Below are 21918 nucleotides of genomic sequence, written 5' to 3'. Positions count from 1 at the left end.
GGAAACTATGGTGCATGACTGGAAATGAGAGTACAGCATGGCTGGAGCATAGGTGGAGAAAAGAAATCTCAGATCAAGTCATGAAAAAATCTTTTTTTTTTTTTTTTTTAAAGAGTCGTTTATTTATTTGTTTCAGAGAGAGTGCAGGCGTGCACATGAGAGCATGAGCAGAAAGAGGTGGGGTAGAGAGAGTGGGAGAAAGCAGACTCCCCACTGAGTGATGAGGGAGGGACGGGAGAGGGGGTTCCCAACCCAGGACCCTGAAATCATGACCTGAACTAAAATAAAAAATCAGAGGCTTAACGGACTGAGCCAGCCAGGTGGCCCCAAGTCCTGAAAAATTCTGACTGCCATGCTAAGAAGGTTTTGACTCCCTTTTGGGGCAATAAGAAATCACCATATCCTGTGAGCCAGAGAGTGACATAGTAAGATATGAGATAAAATTATTATCTGGAAGCAAAATCCAAAAACAACCCTGGGTGGTACCGACAGGAGACTGTTAGGATGTGACAGCAATGGTCTAGGCTTTTTGACCATTTAGACCAATGGTCAAACTGGGCTCTGGGAATGTGTTCTTGGGGCCCACGTGTTCTATACAAATGTTTTAATTTTCTGTCTTTATTTCAAAGATAGTCTAAGACTGTATTTGATCAGTTAATAAAAGCCAAGGTTGTCTTTTGTGATGATGGTCTTCAACTGAAGATTTTCACAAGATTGGGCTTAAGCTTTTTTAATCAGTGTTTCTTAGTCCGTGGACACACTAAGAATTCAAGATTAACTTTTTTGTTTTTCCCTGTGAAAGAAGTCAGTACATTATATACCTTTGGGAAATACTGATCTGGACTAGGTAATAAAATGGGCATAGTCCAAGAGACATTTTAGTCAGATTCATCAGGATCTCTAACTGACATTTTAGGAGGAAGATAAAATGGGAAATCAAAAAGATATTGGGGGCTTTCAGCCTGAGAGCTTCACAAGTGATGAAATGGTGGAACAGAATAAAGCATGAAGGAAAAGGGACAGGTTTGTGTGAGGCCGGAGGAGAAAGACAAAGCATCTGTAGTGAAAGAAAGCCTATTGGTCATAACTATGAGAACCAGCACCTCCCCATATACAGGAATTTTAGGAATTAATTTATACTCAGAGTTTAGTCATATTGTGGACAAAACTGACAAATGTCACAATAGTTAATTTTGAATTATTAAGGCTTAAGTTAGAACGAGAACATTTTTCTTTTAAAAATAGAAACTATAAACTGTAAGTAATTTAAAAAGATGATCTGCTTACAGAATAATTCATAAGGTAAGAGGGAGATGTATATGCTAATAATTTGTCGAAAATTAAAACTTTGAATTATAACACATTTCTCTTTCACTTACTGTATTTAGTTTTCCCTGCCATGATCATTCTGCTAATACACTATCTTTAGAGAGAAAAAACAGCAAAATCCAAGCATTAATGTATGTATTTGAAATTAGATATTTTTCTAATACCAAGTACATGCTGTGTCATATCTTCTGTGTTAACCATATTCTTCTCTCTATGTCAAGGTGCAAGGTGTTTAATGGCACATAAAGGAACCTATTTTATTTATCCTTAATCCACTGTAACCTCTTGGGGATACCTAAAAAATATCCATGCTTTCTGTACCCCTGGAGATGGTGTAATAAATATTTAATTTTTGATCTTCTTCAGGAATTAAGACAATAGCACAAGAATTTCCAAACATTTTTTCTATTTTATTTTTAAAATGTATACTCATTAGAATATTTTGAATATTAAACCCTAAATAAAAAGACTTTCTATCAAAAAAAATCATCCATCATTTAATAATATGTCAAAAACATAATTTATCTTGTCCCTGACAAAATATAAAAGCTTATTTTTTAAAAAAATTGAACAATTACATACCTGAGCTTTTGGTTGTATTGTTTGACTTTTTCCAATGAGGCTGCATTTATCTGGGCTTGAAATTCTTCCACTGAAACATTGTCTCTATAATAATATCCTTCCATGCTTTCCAGTGCTGTGTAAAGAATTAAATGTTCTCTTTCACATGGTCTTGTAACTCAATTTCTCCACATTTAGTGTAATCTTATTGATTATTAATAAATGTATTTAAAACACTAAATATGACCACACATGCAAGAAACAATCTTTCACCAGTCCAGAAATAAATGAAAATCATTCCTCTGTTCTCAAAATAAATATAAAACATTTGGTGATTATATCTAAGTAGGCAAAGGTAATTTCTAATTTAAACTGTCTTCTATTTTGGGGGCACCTGGGTGACTCAGTGGGTTAAAGCCTCTGCCTTCAGCTCAGGTTATGATCCCAGGGTCCTGGGATCGAGCCCTGCATCGGGCTCTCTGCTCGGCGGGGAGCCTGCTTCCCTCTCTCTCTCTTTGCCTGCCTCTCTGCCTACTTGTGATCTCTGTCTGTCAAATAAATAAATAACATCTTTTAAAAAAATAAAAAATAAACGGTCTTCTATTTTTAATGTATATATGCACACATATACATACATATATTACATATATACATACATATGTATGGGAGGAAGAACTGTGTATCAACATACATAAGAATAAAAAAGAATAAAAAAGTTGAAATTGCTGCTTTCCATGTATACATACATTCCCTTGTAGCCACAGTTAAATTATGAAATATGAGTGTAATAAATTTAAAGTATAATCTTAGAATATTACCCTTATTATAATTCTTAATTTAGTTGAAAATAAACAAGTGTAAACATATATATATATATATATATATATATATATAACTTCCCATTAATTTTAAATGTCTTTTGATTGAAATGGATTTCCTTCTTAACTAACATTTTTGGTTAAGTATTTCTTTTTCCTTCAAATTTTACGTGATGGTACTTTTAACCTTTTGGAGAGGAAATGAATTACATGAAGTGCCTAGAAATACAAGATCTCTTATGGAGAGGTTGCCAGCAACAGGAATGGCAATGAAGCCTATTTGGAAATGTAAATTATTTCCCCTTGAAATTATTGCCACTAGTAAGTATCAATTTTCAGCAGACTATTTCAAAATTGATAAAAAAATTAATCTTGTTTCAAAACTACTAAATGCAATAGCTTCTAAACAAATAACTTTCTTCAAATTGACAGAAACTTTACCATTTTAGGGGCAAAAATAGAAAAGTCATTGCTAATTTTTTTTATTATTTCCAGCTTTTATTTAAATTCCAGTTAGTTAACGTATAGTGGTTTCAGGAGTAGAATTTGGTGATTCATCACTTACATAAAAGCACCCAGTGCTTATCGCAAGCTCATTACTAATATTTGTTGTGCTGCTTTCTTAACTAGTCAGATTTCTATAGCACTGAAGAAACAAACAACCTTTTAGAGTATTGCCAAATTTGAAATAAAAAAATGGCATTGGCTTATAATTGAGAAAAACATTACGGAAAATTAGAAAGATGCTTACTACATTTATTTCAGTACATGATATCAAATTTGTGGGTTTGTTTTAAGGATTGTTTGTTTATTCCTTATGACATCTGTATTAATTAGAATATTTGCAACTGGTTTAGCAAGCTTTTGGTCCTGAATACATACAAGAAACAAAAGGAATTCTTCCTGATAAAACAATCCTCAAATAAATGCTACATTCACTTCCATTAATGAGCTGTTATTTGTGAGAGGCAAATATTCAGAGGATACAGTGTATCAATAGTCATCCTTCAATGTGAATTCCTCTTAATAGTTGTAAAGCTAATAATGAAAGTCCTTGCATTGGAGTAAAACCACCACTTCCACTCCTTAAGCATGTTAATTAAAATCCAGGGTCTTCAGGTTCCTCATTTGTGAAATGAAAAATAAGAGTACCTATTAATTATGATTCTTGGGAAATAATTAAATCAAATAACAGCATTAAGAGACCCATGATATTCTTTCCATGTATTGAGTGTGTTTCATACATGCCCAATGCCCTACAGGCATTATCTAATTCAATTTCTAGGAGATAAAGAATATGTGTAAGTCTGCTTAGCCAAACAGGAAGTTCTGGGAACTAAAGAGGAGGGTCCATACAAAGATACTTCAGTTTGTAATTTAAAATTATAAAGACCAGATAAATACCAGGAAGGAGCTACAGGGAAATCCGGGGTGAGGGGTGGGGTGGGGGTTGGGGTGGGGACAGACAGGAAAACACCTAGGGTCTAATTTTTATAAAAGTCTTGTTGACTCAGTTTTGGCCAGAATATTCAGTCCTGCTCTAAAAGCTTGTTGCCATACAAAAAAAAACTGACATTTTTATGACATTCCTTGACAATATTTCCAAATTAACAACAATTAAAATACAAATTACATAGAAATTTTTTTAAATGGGGAAACGTCTAACAATCAGCAAAATGTTATGGTACATGTGTTGGGTTGTGAGGAAATGAACAAAAACATGAAAGATGAGTTCTATATTTAAAAGTAAACTGTGTGGCAAAGAAGAGGAAAGAGAACAACATTCCTGATCTTAGAAAGTGGGAAAATATTCCACCAAATTCAATTTCTACACTGAGTTAAAATAGGTTAAAATATATAATGTCCAAATTTCCAAGTTTGGCTCTCAGCATTTTCTTGTCTAGTTTCCTTATTTCTCATCCAGATAATATCATCCAAAGGATAGATATTATCATCCAGATAATATCTTTATTCAGATAAAAGTAGTATTGACATTATTGGTTGCATAAATATTTAATAGTATTTAATTAAAAGCAATATTGAAAATACAATGAATTTCTTTGCTTATTTTCTTTCTACCAATTTTGAATTTGAGGGAATAAATCACCCCAACAAATGTAGGTAGTCAGTGAAAAAAACAAAACAAAACAAAACAATGACTACTAGAGGAAAGTAAAGGTTAAATTATTCTAGGACTGAAAATGAGTTGCATTTCCTCTTAATCAAAATACCATTTCAAGGTTTTTCCAAGAAAGGGATTGATCAGAAAAAATATAGAATATCTGAAGAATAATTTTAAGAGGAGTTTCAATCAACTAATACTCTTTACTGATAGCATGGAGACACTTAAATGGTTAAATAAAACAAGACGTCTGCACTGGTCACGACTGGTCAGAATTCAGAAGTGGTCATAATTTCTGTGATGAAAACAAGCTTTATCAATCCCAACATGACCAGTTTGTGGGAAAGGTTCTGTCTTTTGAAGAGGGGTGGGTTCATGTGTTCGTAGACTGACACTAACATTTAGGAAATCTCAATTCTGGGAACTGTTCCTTCTTTTTTAAAAAGCTATTTAATGCTTCAATTTCAAATACTGTATAAAACCCCATGGGAAAACCAAGGGCTTCATCTTTTAAAGAACATAGAATTTTGCAAAAACTCGAAATGAAAAATAATTTCTCAAATGAAGGAACCTTAGAAAATGGCAATGTTTATCACAAACTGTTCCCTTCTGTTTAAAAGAGAAAATGCCCTATACTGGGATTTTAAAAATATTTAAAAAGATAATAGAAGAGAAAATGCTCAAGTTTCTGGTCAATTTTAATTATTCTCTGAAAATGAAAAGACAGCTTATAAAAAAACAAGAGGTAGAATTTATCATTTGTGGGGCCAGCTTTTTTCATAAGTGCTGAAAAACAAATATACACAAAAGTGTGTTTGTGGACAAAGGACCACATTGCACGTCCTAGTTAGTGTAAGGAAAACCACCATAAGGGACCCAGGGAACAGGTGCTTAATACTTGACAAAGAAGAGATGCCATATTTGAGGAAACAGTACAACTAAAATCAAATACCTTTAATGATGCCACATCCCTAATGGGTAGAATACATGGGTCCAGGAACCAAGGGTGGAAGCGAGAAAGGCCCCTGCTTAACCTGTGTTGAGGACTGAATTGTGTCCTCCAAAAAGATCTAACAAATGTCCTAACCTCGGGTGGGTACAAATGTGACTTAGGTTTTATACAGGGTCTTTGCAGAGACATCAACTTAAAATGAGGTCAAACTGGAGTAGGGCGGGCCCAAATCCAAGGACTTCTCTTATCCTAAGAAGAGGGAAATCTGGACAGAGATACAGAGATGGACACACAGCGGGAGGAAGGTCATGTGAAGTCAGAAGCAGAGACTATAATTACATTGTCACAAGCTAAGGAATGCCAAGGACTGCAGAAAAGCACCAGAAGCTAGAAGGAAGGATTCATCCTTAGAGCCTTCCAAGGGAGCACACGGCCTTTAGGCATCTTGATTTCAGATTTTTAGCCTCCAGAATGATGATAGGATACATTTCTGTTGTTTTAAGTCACCCAGTTTGTGGTAGTTTGTTATGGCAGCTCTAAGAACCTAAAACAATATCAGTCCCAGTGCCTCACTTGGGGATGTGTGTTTTCCATCCCTGAAATTCTGGCTCTACAGGTTTAAAAGGTACTGATCACCGAAGAGGCACACTTTCCCTAGGAGACGAGGCAGGGGTCCCTCTGAACGTAAGCTATTGTTGCCATGGGGGCACTGGAGGCCCCTGTGCCAAGGCACTTAGGGAGGGTCATCACCTTCTTGGCAAGGAGAGTGGACCCTGGTCATCATAAGGAAGTAGGACTATTGTTACATTATGAGGGCAGGAAGGAACAGGTTTGACACGCAGTGAATCCACTCAGGTTCCTCTTGGTACTTCCCTTTCCAAATTTGATGGCAAATGGACAAAGCAGCAACCCTGTCTTGAGAAGGACAGAATAAACAGGGGGATCATGCTCCTTGGGAACGTAGGTTTTAGTCATGCCACTGAGACCGGAAGTTTCAGGCTGAGAGCAAGGCTGATTTACTAACAAGTACATAAGAAGGGAGATGTGTGGCAGCACAGGCTATGACTTGCCCCCTTACCGTGCTTCTTCTAGATGATCTCCCCAGGAAGGGAGCCATCAGAGTCATGAAACCCTTTGAGTAAACGTTCATCTCCAGAATAGACACCATTTGGAGTCTCTTCATTTACCACCATGTTCAGTTACCAGATGGTAATCTCTACTCCAGCTAAGGCTCACTTTTCTGGGCTTCTCTCAATCTGAAGAATAGTAAGAGTGAGTAATAATGAATCCTCCTGGGAGTCTGGTGAGTGCAGAGAACTTCCGCAACCCCTCTACGGAAGCAGCCTTATCACTGCCACGGTGCTAATGAGACAAGCTGTTTCCCAGTCATCTTTCCCTCTTTGTGACCTCGACTCCGAAAATCTTTCTGTTGTGGCTTTTTCACATTTTATTGCTGTGTGACTATTAAAACCTAATCTTATCTAACAGTTTTTCTTTACATTGATAAACTGATACTGTATTCATTAAAATAATATACAGTTAGGGATTTTTTTTAAATTAGCTTTAGCCACAATTATAACATAGAGGTTATTTGGAAAATACTCTTCCTTTTCCTATGAACATTTGCTGCTGGGTATGAATATTTAGCTATTTATGGCTGATGTGTCACAAATGTAATAATTTTTTTGGAAAAGATGCAGAATGCCATCTGTCATCTCAGTCATGATTGCAAAGACAGAATTTTTAAAAAGGGGAATAAAGGAAAGGAAGTGAAGAATCTTTAATAACCGTAAACTCTGGCTAAACCCTATAAAAGTTAATATTCCAGACCAGCATCCTTTTTGGTCTTCTAAAACTATCTCTCTGTGTAATGGCTTTTAACATATTTTAGGCTAAACTCTTCTCCTAACATAGCTCCAAAGGTCTATTTTTGCTGTTTTCTTTTCTTTTTTTTTTTTTTTTTTCATTCCTTTATAGAATCTTATATTACCTATATGGAGCCTACCAGAGTCCTGCAAAGAAAAATGAAAATAACTTCTAATAACTCCTAAGATCTCTGCACCTGACATTTTCTTCTCCCAAAATGTATTCTTACAAATATCTGAGGTAATCATTGTTTTTAAGACATGTCAATCGAAGGAAGGGAAATTTATCTTTTAGAATTATAATAATATGCATATGGTATAAGCATTTTCACTTGGCAGTGGATTTTGATTTCATATGCCTGTCTGTTCTTCAGTTACAGAGATTGATTTTATTCCTCTACTCTTCTCATTTTTTTATTAGAATATAAAAATTCCACAGCAAAACCAATGCAGTTCTTGAAAACTCCACAGAAAAAAAATATGAAATGCTCCGTGGAATTGCTCAGAGAAATTGATATAATCTTGTGACCACAGCATGAGTTAAAAAAATAAAAAGAAAGAAAGAAATCATAGACCAGAAGAAACTACACTAGAATAATCCGGACTTTTGATGAGCTTGAGGTTGCTTTTGTGACTCCAGAAATAAAAAAGATCCAGGACCTTCCCTTGGAAACCAGTTCACCACAAGAATCTTCCTATCCATGTTAAACTCAATTTCTTCTATTGCATTAAAATTCATTGTTCATTTGCCAAAACAAAATTTTTTTATTTACAAAGGAATCTATTTTTACTAACCAAAAATGGCACAATACAGGAAAACTCAAACAATAAAAAAAATCATCAATTTAATCACCCAATGATCCCGAAAACACTTTGTGTACATTAAGTATATTTAAGATAATGGATTGCATTATCTATAACAGAAATTCTTTCTTGTAACCTGCATGTGTATATTGTCAATTTTTTTCTATCTAGTAAAATATCTTTAACCACATAATTTTAATGACTGTCCCATAATTTATTTAAGCCAAATTAATTTATCTTTTTTTAAAAAGATTTTATTTATTTATTTGGCAGATAGATCACAAGTAGGCAAAGAGGCAGGCAGAGAGAGGAAGGGAAGCAGGCTCCCTGCCGAACAAAGAGCCCGATGTGGGGCTCGATCCCAGGACCCCGGGATCATGACCTGAGCCGAAGGCAGAGGCTTTAACCCACTGAGCCACCCAGGTGCCCCAGGCCAAATTAATTTATCTTTACTATTTCAACCACTCAGGTCATGCTTCCCCATTATAAATACAGTTACAGTACTACTTAATAAACATTTAAACCATATCTTATTGTTTTCTTAATAAACATTCCCAGAAGTAAACATATTACCTAGATACTATGAAGGAATTTTTGAATTAATGGGAAAAAAATCCCCACGATGATAACAATTACATGTATTTTTAAAAAATCAAGAGATAAAATAATTTAAGTACATGTGTAAAAAAAAGAAAACAGGTTACCTTGTGCAAAAAGAACGGGGTGAATTTTAAACCCTCCTCCATTTTTCAAACGTTGAGGCAGTTGTTCAAAATGGTAACTATCAATGTAGAAGTAAACCTTCAGAGCCTGCCGGCTTCCCTCTACTTGATACGTAAGAGGAATATCTAAAATGACATTTAATGTTACATTACTTCCAAAAATCAGGATATGTTATAAAGTACATTTGCTAACTTTTTAAAAAATCTTGAAAATCACTAGAAACTTATACATTAAAAGTACCCATGTTTGTCACCTTCAGGTTAGGCAAACTTTCTGTTCAGTGGAAAAGTGTTAAATCAGATTCCTATCAGCTAAAGCAACAGATTTATTCCTTTACTGTATATAAAATTCTACAATAGGAAACTTTGTTATACTTTGACACTCCAGATGTCTCACTTAACTAAATGAGAAGTTTAGTTACACATGGTTTGGAATCAGAATCTCCCAGGGCATCTGCCTCATTCATATTTTAGTCAAAATGAGTCCTTGGGGTACGATTTCTAAGTAGTGTACAAGAAATTGGGTATATAGCAACCATTACCAAAATTAACATGGGTTTTCCAAGTTCCATTCTCTGAGCACCAGATCAAAAGTGTATTACCTCCGTTGATGCTCTGCAGTCATTAGAAATTATCTGTCGAAATTCCTTGTTTTCGCAAAGATCCTAAATTTAATCACCCCAAAACAAAAAATAAAAAAACCCAAACCCCAAGAAGCAACCAACCCGAGAAGCTACAATGCTGTAGGAGTATTTCACAGTGCTATCACAAATTCTTTTCACTTTATGTCATTTATCCATGACAAATAATATCCAGTTCACTAAGAAAAGAATGCAGAATCTTCCTAAAAAGCTAGAATAGTTATATTAACCAGTTAAAAATTAAGGCAAAAATATAGTAGACATTTAATACATGTTCTTGACTCAATTTTTATTAATTCTAACCTGCTTCTTAAATAAAATTATTTGTAAAAGCAGAGTTCAAGTTTAAATAATTGATTATTTATTGATTGATAGATTATTTAAACTCACTAATGAGCAGAGATTCCAGGTTTCTTATTAAATGTAGCTAATTAGGTCTGTCAATATCAAAGGTATTGTATTAACATCTACAAGTCAGGGAGGTATGAAGGATTTGGATTTAGGAAAGAGAACACATTTCTCAGTTGAAGAGTTGGCAATTAACTGGATTTTAATGATTGGGAAAATCCCATTTTTCCCTGGCTCTATAATAAAGATAAAGGATATGGACACTGAAGAAAATCCTGATGTGTACATAACTATTTGTATCTTTTAGTTCCTTTTTTCATGCAATATCTTTCATTTATATTTCAATTTTTAAAATTCCATTTCTTTACTTTTTGATACCAAAGTGGCCAATCTCTGTTATCAAATGGATAATGTTTTTGAAAGGAAAATAATAATGTAGCAGTTGGAGTTCCACATTGTAGGACTAACAAAGAACATATAAAGATGGTCTACTAGGACCTAAGGAACTGAAAATGACCCAACATTATCAAGCATATTAAATTTAAAATGAAGTTAAATCTAAGAGTGAAAGAATGAAGACTTTCTCTCAAAGTAATTGGCATACTTATAAAAACGCACAATAACGTGGAGCTGACAACTGTTGCCTTTTATTTGTGGAAATTCATATGCTATGAAAAACAAACTCCATTATTAGGACTGCGTAATGATTAAAGCCTTCAAAAACATTATCGCATGAGGAAAAGTTCTCTGGTTCCACCTTACAGAGAGATTCATTCTGCAGAGGAGTTTCAACATCCCATCCCTGTAAGCATGGCCCTCCATCACTGAGTGGGCCCATGAGTTTGAAGGTAAGTCTCTAAGAAGTAGTCAGTTCCCTTTACCTAAATTGTTCTTCCTTGACTCTCCGCAGGGTTGGGTCTTGCTGACCCTTTGGATTTCAGCATAAAAGCTACTTCTGCTGAGAGCCCTTCCTTGTGGACCCCTTAAAAGGTCACCACCTTACCCTTATTCATTATGCACTGCTTATTTCCTGCATAGGATTTAGTCAGCATGATCCTAATCACCTTTGTCGTTGATTCCTCATTTGTTTTCTCCCAAGTATGTTGTGAGCTTCCTGAAGATAGGGACATGCCTGTCCTATTCACCATGACATCCGCAGTTTCAGGCACAATGCCTAGCCCATAAGAAAAGAGTGGAAGCTCAAAAAATATTAATTCCCTTAGTTATTACAGTAAAATTGCCAGTATCACCATAAAGGGGGGGGTCTGCTATCATATTATTCTCCAAAAACATGAAGACTGTCCATAAAATAAATTCAGTTTTATACAACCTAATCATTTAGCTCACTTACTCTGCCTTCATTAAGCACATAATATGGCATAGGAAAGATCTTACTTTCCCTAGACGGTAATGGGTTACATTGCCCACTTTGTGTCTCCACTAGTTTCTAAGTTGCAAAAGCAGAGTGTTTACTTAGTCACTACTATAACTTCAGAACTTAGTTTGGTATGGTGTATGTACTTAGTAATTATTTCTTCACAGAAAATAAAATGTCTTAAATCCAGACAATTGAGTTCTACCTGCTTGGCATGCCACATTTCTTCAGAATCTCATTATTTTTTAACGCAAAAACATGACTATGAGAAATGCTAAATACAGCTTTTAAAAAATAACACAGAATAATAAAGTAAGGAGGATTGATTCAAGTATTTACTGAATACTACCACAAACCTCACATAATGCCGGAGACTTTTGAATACAATATCTTATTTAAGCCCCATGAGTCTGGGAAAGCATGTACTCTCATGTTTGTGGATGAGAAGAGCACAGGGTTGGAACTCAAATTTCTTATCTTCAAAATCAGTGTTCTCTTTATATTTTCATGCCTCCCCCTGTGGTCCTTCCCTCTAAGACACACAGCCAAAGGAATCTTCACTACAGTGATATAAATTAATAAATTTGTCAGATCTGACTTCTTTGCTTCTAAGCTTACAGAAAGATCAAATCACATGCAATTAATAATAAAGCTCTAGTTTCCTTCCACCACTTAAATAGGATGTGATGACACTTGGGTATTGAAAAATTCTCTTCTTTCCTGAATCAACTTAAAAGGATAACTATACTGCTGTCATCACTATTAGTAACTTGCTTGGAATATCTAATAGTGTAGCATTGGAAGTGACCTTTCACTAGGGAATCTGTTTTCAGATTATCCTGTTTTCAGGTTATCCTTTGTGGAAATACTTAAAAATATATAAGAATTTTTATGTTAGTCACAGATACATGCACATTTACATACTGATATTAATTACATGGTCTTAATTATTTTATCTTTAATGTTTATTATATTTTTCAATGTACTGAAGTTAAAGCTTTCATGGTAGCTATGCAATACGTAAATTATTTTCTTGAGCTTATAACGTGGATCCCTTGCCTGCTTGTTCAACAGAACATTCACCAGTAGTGTCATATTTGGACAATGGAAAACAGTACTCCTGTGAGTTCATGACTCCTCAAACAAAATTTAAAAGAAAAGACAAGTTATATTGTGAAAATAGAGTTTCTCTGCCTTTGGCAAAATTATGCCTACATTATTAAAGTAAATATAAATACGTACTGTTTTATACATGTGCACAGAAGATCCATACAACCTGTTTAAATAATATTATCCTTATCAATTAGTCCCCCTTGCCAAGTTCTCCCTTGAATATAACCTGAATCCTTAACATTGTAATTCATGTTCTCATTCTCTCTAATTTATCCGTGAAGATGAAACTCTAATAAAATTCTATTCTCTCTCCTTCAAAATTTAGTACATACAGAATGAACTTTTACCATCCCCACAGCTACCCCCAAGGTCAAGTCACTGTCATCTTTCAACCTGGGTCACTGAAGTAGCTTCCTAATTGGTTGCTCTGCTTCTGTCCTTGACCCCAATAATGCTCTAGTCAACACAGCAGTCAGAGGCAGTCTTCAGTATGTACACCAGATCAGGTCATTCCTCTGCTCTGTGGCTTAGTTATAAAGGTCAAGTTCTTTCAATCATCTGGCCTTCTCTCTGTTCTCATCCCTTACTCCTTTTCCTCACCCATAACTCCCCAGTCACACAGGACACCTTGCTATCCTGAGAGCATACCACACCTGTTTCCACCTCACAGTGTGGAACACCCCTCTTCCAAACACTCCTCCACCCCTTTAGGTCTTCTCCTCCCCCACGCCACAATTTTTTTTTTAATTTAATTCCTTTTCGGTATAACAGAATTGTTTATGCACCACACCCAATGCTCCATGCAATACATGCTTTCCATAATACCCACCACCAGGCTCCCCCAACCTCCTACCCCCACCATTTCAAAACCCTCAGATTGCTTTTCAGAGTCCATAGTCTCTCATGGTTCATCTCCTCCTCTGATTTCCCCCAAGTCACTTCTCCTCTCCATCTCCCCATGTCCTCCGTGTTATTTGTTATGCTTCACAAGTAAGTGAAACCATATGATAATTGCCTCTCCCTGCTTGACTTATTTCACTCAGCATAATCTCTTCCAGTCCCATCCACGTTGATATAAAAGTTGGATGTTCTTTTTGGTAAGGCTTTCCTAGCTTGTTAAATATTTGCAACCTCCCACTTGCCCCTGCATTGTTACCCTTTGTTCTCTTCTATTTCCTCTTATACATTCATATTATTGTCTTCAAGCTTATGATCAGATTAACTTACTTATGTTGCTTATTATTTATCTCCCCCCACTTGAATACCAGCTCCAAAAGGGATATGTTTGCTTAGTGCTCTACTTATCTAACACCTAGATTAGCAGTTGGGCATAAGTAGGCATTTAAGAAATTTTTAATGAATGAATCAATGCTTATTGCTCTTAAATCAGATTAAATGCTTAATGATTTAAACAAATGTTTATTGGGTCCCTATTTATCATTCTTCATATTAGAAATATGAAAATAAAGAAGAACCTTTCCTGAAGAAACTCACATCTTCTACCTTATGTAATATATACCCTCACCCCGATGAAAAAACAAGAAACAGAAAAACAACAAACAAGATTTTTTGCATTGATAGATACATTTTAAACCTATTCATGATAATGTTGAAATGGTAGATATATGATGATAACTTGTAGCGAAGATATAGAGATTAAAGCCTAAGTATTGTTATTTCTCTGAATACATGCTTCTGAAATATTTTATTTGTGACACTTAATGATGGCAAACAGCAAAATTGAAGGAATACTTTTCAATTCTTCAATTCCACTCATCAAATAACTTCTTTGCAACATTAGTTACAACTCTGTTCTGTTGAAATTCTCTCCTTTATCCCTTACATCTGTTTTTCTTTCCATTTTTATAACTGTAAAACCATTTGCCTACTGATTGTATATACTTAATTAATATTTGTTCATTAACTTCCTTGGGGAAAAAATTGTCTTTTTCATTCCAGGCACTCTCCTGGGTGCTGGAGATAGGACAGCAAGACAGGAATGGTTTTGCCATCCTGGAAACCATACACGATGAATAAATGAATCAAGACAGTTAATATAATTGTATTTATACATGTTAAAATTTGACACTCAGATGTAATGATGGATAATTTTCATTGCTAAACTAGGAAAAATGTAGAATATATGTTTGTACCTTCTGAATTATTAATTTTATCCATTATGACCAAATCAAATAATTATGTCTTTCTTGGCTGGTTTAGATCTAAATTTATACAATGTGAACATAACTTATATTTCTTCTCTTTCTCCTTGGCTCTAACTACTTGTATTCATTTCCTGCTAATACATTCTCTATAGGATCAACTGGAATAAGGAAGGAAACTCAATTCAGTCAGTTTTGCTATATAATTATTCAATATTTGCATAAAAGTCTTGGAAGCCATTGAGTTTATCCAATAATAGAGCCAGAAATATTAGGGAAGTCCTTTTATTTTAAAAAATTGACATGAAAAAAGCAGCACAAAGGACAAATATTCTATGATCCCTCTTATGTAAAGTACTCTAGGCACCTGCATAGAGACAGAAGGCAGAACAGAGGTTACCATGGACTGGTGGAGGAAGAATGGGAAGTTATTCTGTAATGAGTATGGGGTTTCTCTTCAAGGATGAAAAAGTTTTGGAGATTGGTGGTGGAAAAGGTTGTACAACATTGTGAAGGTACTTAATGCCACTAAATTATACACTGAAAATTGGTTAAATGGTAAACTTTGTCATTTATATATTTTATTTTAGGAAAAAAATCTTGACTAGCACAAAATTTTGATGCACACACTCAAGAAAACTTTTGGAGGCCAAAATAATAGATAAAAATAGAGTTTACTATTACCTATGGATTTAAATTATATATATTTTCTATCAGTCCCCCAATTGGCGATTAGTTATTTTACCCAAAATATAATATTTTGTTTAAAATAATTTTAACAACATATCAAATATATTAATATCAAAGTTAAGCCATATGTTGTTGTTTAATGACAAAAATATTCTATGAAACAGCTGTGAACCATTTAAGTACTTACTTGCAACCAGTGGTTCCTCTTCTGATGGTTTAAAGTAAAAAGAAACTTTTTCCAAATCAAATAGCGCAACCAGTGTATCTTCTAGCATGGCTTGTTCATCTGTCTGAAGGAAAAGGAAATAATACATGATATGGTTGAATTGTATAGGATAGAACATAACATCACATCACCAGAACTTAAGGAGCTTCACTTGTGTTTTGTTTACATGCAAACCAAATTACCAACACTTACCTAAGAATTTACTGCCTAAAATGAAATCCACAAATCCCTCAAGTTATAAGTCTCTTTTATAGTTTTAGATTCTTCCTTTTCTAGATTATCTAAATGGTTTATACAACTTTTCAGTCTATTTTGTAGCTATATTCAAACCATACTGATTTTTAACATTTACTAGTAAGTGTGTACACAATTAACATCTATCTGCCTCTAAACTTCTATAATCTTAAAAAAATGGAAGAGCTAAAAAGCAAGAATATCATTTTATTGAAAAGTTACAGTACATAGTTGCCAACCTGTTTTACAATAATAAAAGTAATTTGCATGTATGCAATGATTTTTCTTCCAAGAGTCTTGGGGACAAGAATCGTTTTTATCTTCCTTGCCTTTATAGGGCCTTAATCTAAAATCCTGTGACTATGCAGTTTGGTTTGTTTTCATTCTAATGGCATACTATTTACAGCTGAGGCAAGTAAGGGCCAGATATGGTAACAAGTTCAGTGTATGTCTCAACAATATCATTTTTGTAGTATATATTCTGGTTTTCCTATTAGCAGTTATGTGCATGATGAAAGAATAATTAGCTTTATCATGTACAGCTTATCTTTTAAACATTTGTTTTCTTAAGAATATCAATGATCCTTTTAAATAATGATTTTTTTTAAATTTTTATTTATTTGACAGACAGAGATCACAAGTAGGCAGAGAGGCAGGCAGAGAGAGAGGGGGGAGGAAGCAGGCTCCCTGCCAAGCAGAGAGCCCGACATGGGGCTCGATCCCAGGACCCTGGGATCATGACCCGAGCCGAAGGCAGAGGCTTTAACCCACTGAGCAACCCAGGCACCCCTAAATAATGATTTTTAACATGATTTATACACTTAAAAAAAAAAAAAACAAACTCCAACCCCAGTGTGGAGTCCAATACAGGGCTTGGACTCATGACTCTGAGATAAGACCTGAACTGAGATCAAGACTTGGATGCTTAACCAACAGAGGTGCCTAGGTGCACCACTTTATATGCATTTTTAAAAGTTGCTGTAAGCTTATAGCCATATTTTTCAGGCAGCATGAACAGAGGGTGAAGGAGATAGTAAAGAACATCCATTGTATGGATCAGCAAGGCAACTCCAGATCCCAAAGATCTATAGCATGGAAACCAAAAAGTTTAGAGAATGATCACCTTTGTCCCTTGGTTTGGTACTATTGTGATGTATGGTATACAGTAAGTGCTGGATAAATGTGTAGCAAACTTATTTTTTAAAGTCCTTTGAAGTAGAAAGAGTATGCCATGAATCTAGAATCAGAACGACAGGACTGAAGAATCAGCATTTTCCCAATTAAGAGGAATACACACAAGGAAGAAATGACCCAAAAAGGTCGGTCGCTGATTCCTATAGTGCAAGTCATGATGCTTCAGCAGATGTGGCTAAAGTGATAACAGACTGTGCTCAGAGTTCAGGGACATACACACTGCTGGCGCCTGCAGCTCCCAGAGAACGCTTCACAATAGTATGAGGCTTTTATGCACTTGTTGCAAAGGCAGAAGAAAAATACAGGTTTCTTTGTCTTTTTTTTTTTTTAAAGCAAACTTTGGATTTTTTATCAACTCTTTAAATGAAGTTATGGGTTTCAAAAGACTAAGAAAAAAACAGTTTCTTGAGATCTAATTCACATATTATAAGATTTGCCATTTACAGTGCATAGCATAGCAGTTTTTAGTATATTCACAGAGTTGTGCAACTATTACCATAATCTAATTTTATAACATTTGTACCATCCTACAAAGGAACTCCAAACCATTAGCATTTACTCCCCACATCCTTTTCCCTAGTCCTTAGCTCCAGGCAAGGATTTAGGCAAGCCCCAGTCCTTAGCCCCAGCATTAGTCTACTTTTAATCTCTGAAGTTTGCCTGTTTCACACATAACATAATAATGGACCCAGATAATATGTGGTATTTTGCAACTGGCTTACTTCACTCATACACACACGAATATTACTCAGCTATAAAAAAGATGAGATCTCGCCATTTGTGACAACATGGATGGATCTAGAGGGTATAATGCTAGGTGAAATAAGTCAGAATGAGAAAGACAAATACCATATGAATTCACTCAGGTGTGGAATCTAAAGAACAAAACAAATGATTAAACAAACAAAAGACAGAATCAGATCTATAAATACCACAATGAACTGACAGTTGCCAAAGGGAAGGATGGGCAAAATGGATAAAAGGGAGTGGGAGATGCAGGCTTCCAGCTGTGGAATGAGTAAGTCATGGGAATAAAAGGCACAGCATAAGGAAAAATAAATAAATAGAAAGCACAGCACAGGGAACGTAATTAATGATACTGTAATGGTGTTATGTGGTGACAGGTGGTAGCTACACTTGTGAGCATAGCATAACATATAGAAAAGTTGAATCACTATGTTGTATATCTGAAACTAACGTCACATTGTATGTCAACCATATTCAAATTAAAAAATATATATATGAAATTTTAAGAAATGGCTGCCCTATTTTACATTCCCACCTGCAATGTATGAAAGGGCTACAATTTCTCCTTACCAACACTTGGGATTGTCTTTTGGATGACAGCTATCCCCCTCACAAGTGTCATATATCTCATTGAAGTTTTAAGTTGCATTTCCCCAAGGACTAACGATGTTGATCACCTTTTCATGTGCTTTGTGGCCATTTTATATTTTCTTTGGAGAAATACTATTCAAATCCTTTGTGTGCTTTTTTTTCCCATATTTTGTATGTTTATTGATAAGTCTATAAACTTTATTATCTATAAGCTTTTAGATCCAAAAATACAGAGTTGAACAATCATAGGGCATACAGCTACATTTCCAGTATTCCAAGGATATCTGAATATGTTTGCCCATTCTTTTTTAAATTTCTTAACAGCTTTATTGAGATGTCATTTAAGTATCAAGCAATTTACCCAAAGTATATTGGGTGTATATTCACAAGGTTGTGCAATCATCATAACATTCTATTTTATTTTTTAACTTTTTGAAAAGATTTTAGGGGCACTTGGGTGGCTCAGTAGGTTAAGCCTCTGTCTTTGGATCAGGTCATGATCTCAGGGTCCTGGGATCAAGTCCCGCATGGGGCTCTCTGCTTGGCAAAGAGCCTGCTTCCTCCTCTCTCTCTCTGCTTGCTTCTCTGCCAACTTGTGATCTCTCTCTGTCAAATAAATAAATAAAATCTTTAAATAAATAAATAAATAAATAAAGATAGATTTATTTATTTATTTATTTATTTGAGAGAGAGAGCATGAGAGCAGAGAGGGTCAGAGATAGAAGCAGAATCCCCACTGAGCAGGGAACCTGATGTGGGACTCAATCCTGGGACTCCAGGATTGTGATCTGAGCTGAAGGCAGTTGCTTAACCAACTGAGTCACCCAGACACCGCACATTCCATTTTAAAACATTTTCATCACCCAAAAAAAGAAACCCTACATCTACTGGGAGTCATTCCCATTCCCCTTTCCCTCCAAACCCCCTCAGCCTTAGTCAATTGCTACTCCACTTCCTGTCTCTCTGAATTACCTTGTTGTGGACATTGCACATAAATGGAATCATTCAGATTTGACTTCTTTCACTTAGAATGTTTTCAAGATTAATCCATCTGTTAAAGCATTCCTTCATTCCTTTTTATTGCCAAATAATATTCCATTCTATTTGCCCATTTTTCATAAGCGCTTCTGTTTTGTTTTTGTTTTCATAATGTTGTTTTCAGCACTTGACTGAATTGAGTGGTTCTCATGTCTCCCATCTGTATACCCTTTAATTACTCCGTTGATTATTTCTGTAGGAGTCTTTTATTTTTTAAGATTTTATTTATTTATTTGACAGAGACCACAAGTAGGAAGAAAGGCAGGCACATAGAGAGGGGAAAGCAGGCTCCCTGCTGAGCAGAGAACCTAATGTGGGGCTCGATCCCAGGATCCTGGGATCATGACCTGAGCAGAAGGCAGAGGCTCTAACCCACTGAGCCATCCAGGTGCCCCAGGAGTCTTTTTAATTGAATTGTCTTTCTACTGTTTGAAGTTTTAAGAATTCTTTTTGAGAGTATGGATATAAGTCACTTATCAGATATATAACTTACAAATATTTTCTCCCATTCCTTGGGATTTCAAACAAAATTAAGTTTAAATGTACCAGCGGTTGATTAAACAATGGAGGTTTTAAGGCAGGAGTAGAATAGGGATGAAGCCACATTCATTCACTCATTCAACAGGCACTTCATGCTACCATGTGTTATGTGGTCTTCCTATCTCATGTAATTTCTATTTGGTAAGCAATGATTAATTAATATATTTTTAAAATTTTTAAACTTTTCCCAAAGTGCCTTATTTCAAAAGTTTTATTAGTTAAACCTTTCGTAGTTTTATTAGCAGCCAAATAAGAAACTGATCACCCACATGGGATACATAAGAGTCTTTTCAAAAGAATCTGTTTCAGGATGCCTGGGTGCTCAGTCATTAAGTGTCTGCCTTCAGCTCAGTTCATGATCCCAAAGTCCTGGGATCAAACCCTGCATTGAGCCCCCGCATGGGACTCCCTGCTCAGTGGGAGGCCTGCTTCTCCATCTCCCATTCTTCCTGCTTATGTTCCCTCTCTCGCTGTCTCTTTCTCTGTCAAATAAGTAAGTAAAACCTTAAAAACAATTTCTCTGAAGTACATGGAGGTGAACTTCCTTACCTTTGCAGAAAAGCATTTTGATATATAAAGTCACATACATCTGCTTAAAAATTCAACCATTACTTGGTAGCCACATGTTCTATGTGTAATTTAATGGGTGACACAGCATCTCATGTTTAAAATCCCGATTCTATTTAAGGAGTACCTTAAGTTTATACATGAGTGAACATATTTGCCTTTAAACATCGTGACAACTATCAGAACCACAGAAAGAATATCTTAAAAGACAACTTCTATTTATCAGATACTTTGAGATACTTTCTTCATAGGCACTGTGGGAAATGGATATGTAAATACGGGATATTCTCAGATTTAACAGGACAAACATGCCTACCAAGAAAAGAAATAAAATCGTTGAACATAGCAAATTTTAAACAGACTGTCAGACAGTACGGCAGACAGGTTGTCCGATCTTGTCTATCAAGCACGTTCCTGACATCAACCTCAGTGGGAGTTTGGGTTTCACGGCAGGCTGTTTCTTCTGGCCTGGAAATAAGGAACCACAGCAGAAAGACCCTCTTCCCTCTGATGATCTTTCTGAGTTCGTGCTTAGGGATACAGGAATTAGTAACAGATGGAGGCTTTCTCAGCTTTCAGAAGCTGGAGAATAAATAAAAGTCAGGAAAGAAGGAATACCTTCTACTTACCCAACCGTATTTGCTCATAGCAAAATACATTCTTTTCAAGTAGCTGACTGACTGCTAACACATAATGAATAACCACTTCTTATTTGGGAATGTGTTACAATGTGTGTTCCTGTGGGAGACACTGGGATTCCTTACCAGGTTTGGCGACAGGAGTGACTGAAAGTGAAATAGAACACCTGCATTTGCTATCTGGTCCAGCCACCTTCTGCTGGCTTCCCCCGTGTCCATCTCATTGTCTTTGCTGTTGTCAAACATCTGGTTTAATGCTGCCATAAGTTGTTCAGAGAAGGCACACACGGTGGCCACAAGACTCTGGCAGAAAACCATGTCTCTTCGGAGCTGTGTCTCACTGTCTGTAAGCCAGGAGGACATAAAGACAGCTTTGAAAAATGTCACAGGTAAATAAAACCAGATCATTAAGCATTTATAGTTTTTGTTATTTCATCCTCTCACCAAACTCAAACCATGTGAAAAATGTCAATTTGAACCCCACTAATGAGCACAAACACTTCAGCAAATATGCTTTATAGAAAACACTAAAAACCAAAAAATGTAAAAAAAAATTAACTTTTTCTTAACTAGTATTGTGATTTTATTTTTTGCAATCATTAAATTATTTTATAAAACCCGAGGGAAAAAATAAGGCTTTA

The 21918-nt window shown here is 35.4% G+C and overlaps 1 protein-coding gene across 6 annotated transcripts in view; it reads right to left on the bottom strand.

Moving 5' to 3' along the window:
* Window positions 1-21918, bottom strand: part of PREX2 (phosphatidylinositol-3,4,5-trisphosphate dependent Rac exchange factor 2) — a 337813-nt gene that overhangs the window by 118498 nt on the left and 197397 nt on the right. For all 6 annotated transcript variants that reach the window (XM_032316155.1, XM_032316156.1, XM_032316153.1 and 3 more), the window contains 4 exons: window positions 21404-21621; window positions 15690-15792; window positions 9156-9299; window positions 1912-2026 (listed from right to left, as the gene is read on the bottom strand). In XM_032316155.1, coding sequence (XP_032172046.1) covers window positions 1912-2026; window positions 9156-9299; window positions 15690-15792; window positions 21404-21621 — 580 coding nt within the window. The remainder of the gene's footprint in view (window positions 1-1911; window positions 2027-9155; window positions 9300-15689; window positions 15793-21403; window positions 21622-21918) is intronic.

This window comes from Mustela erminea, chromosome 16, assembly GCF_009829155.1.
Source record: "Mustela erminea isolate mMusErm1 chromosome 16, mMusErm1.Pri, whole genome shotgun sequence".
NCBI lineage: Eukaryota > Metazoa > Chordata > Mammalia > Carnivora > Mustelidae > Mustela > Mustela erminea.
Note: the sequence above shows the minus strand (reverse complement) of the source record. Positions and strands in the feature narration are given on the sequence as shown.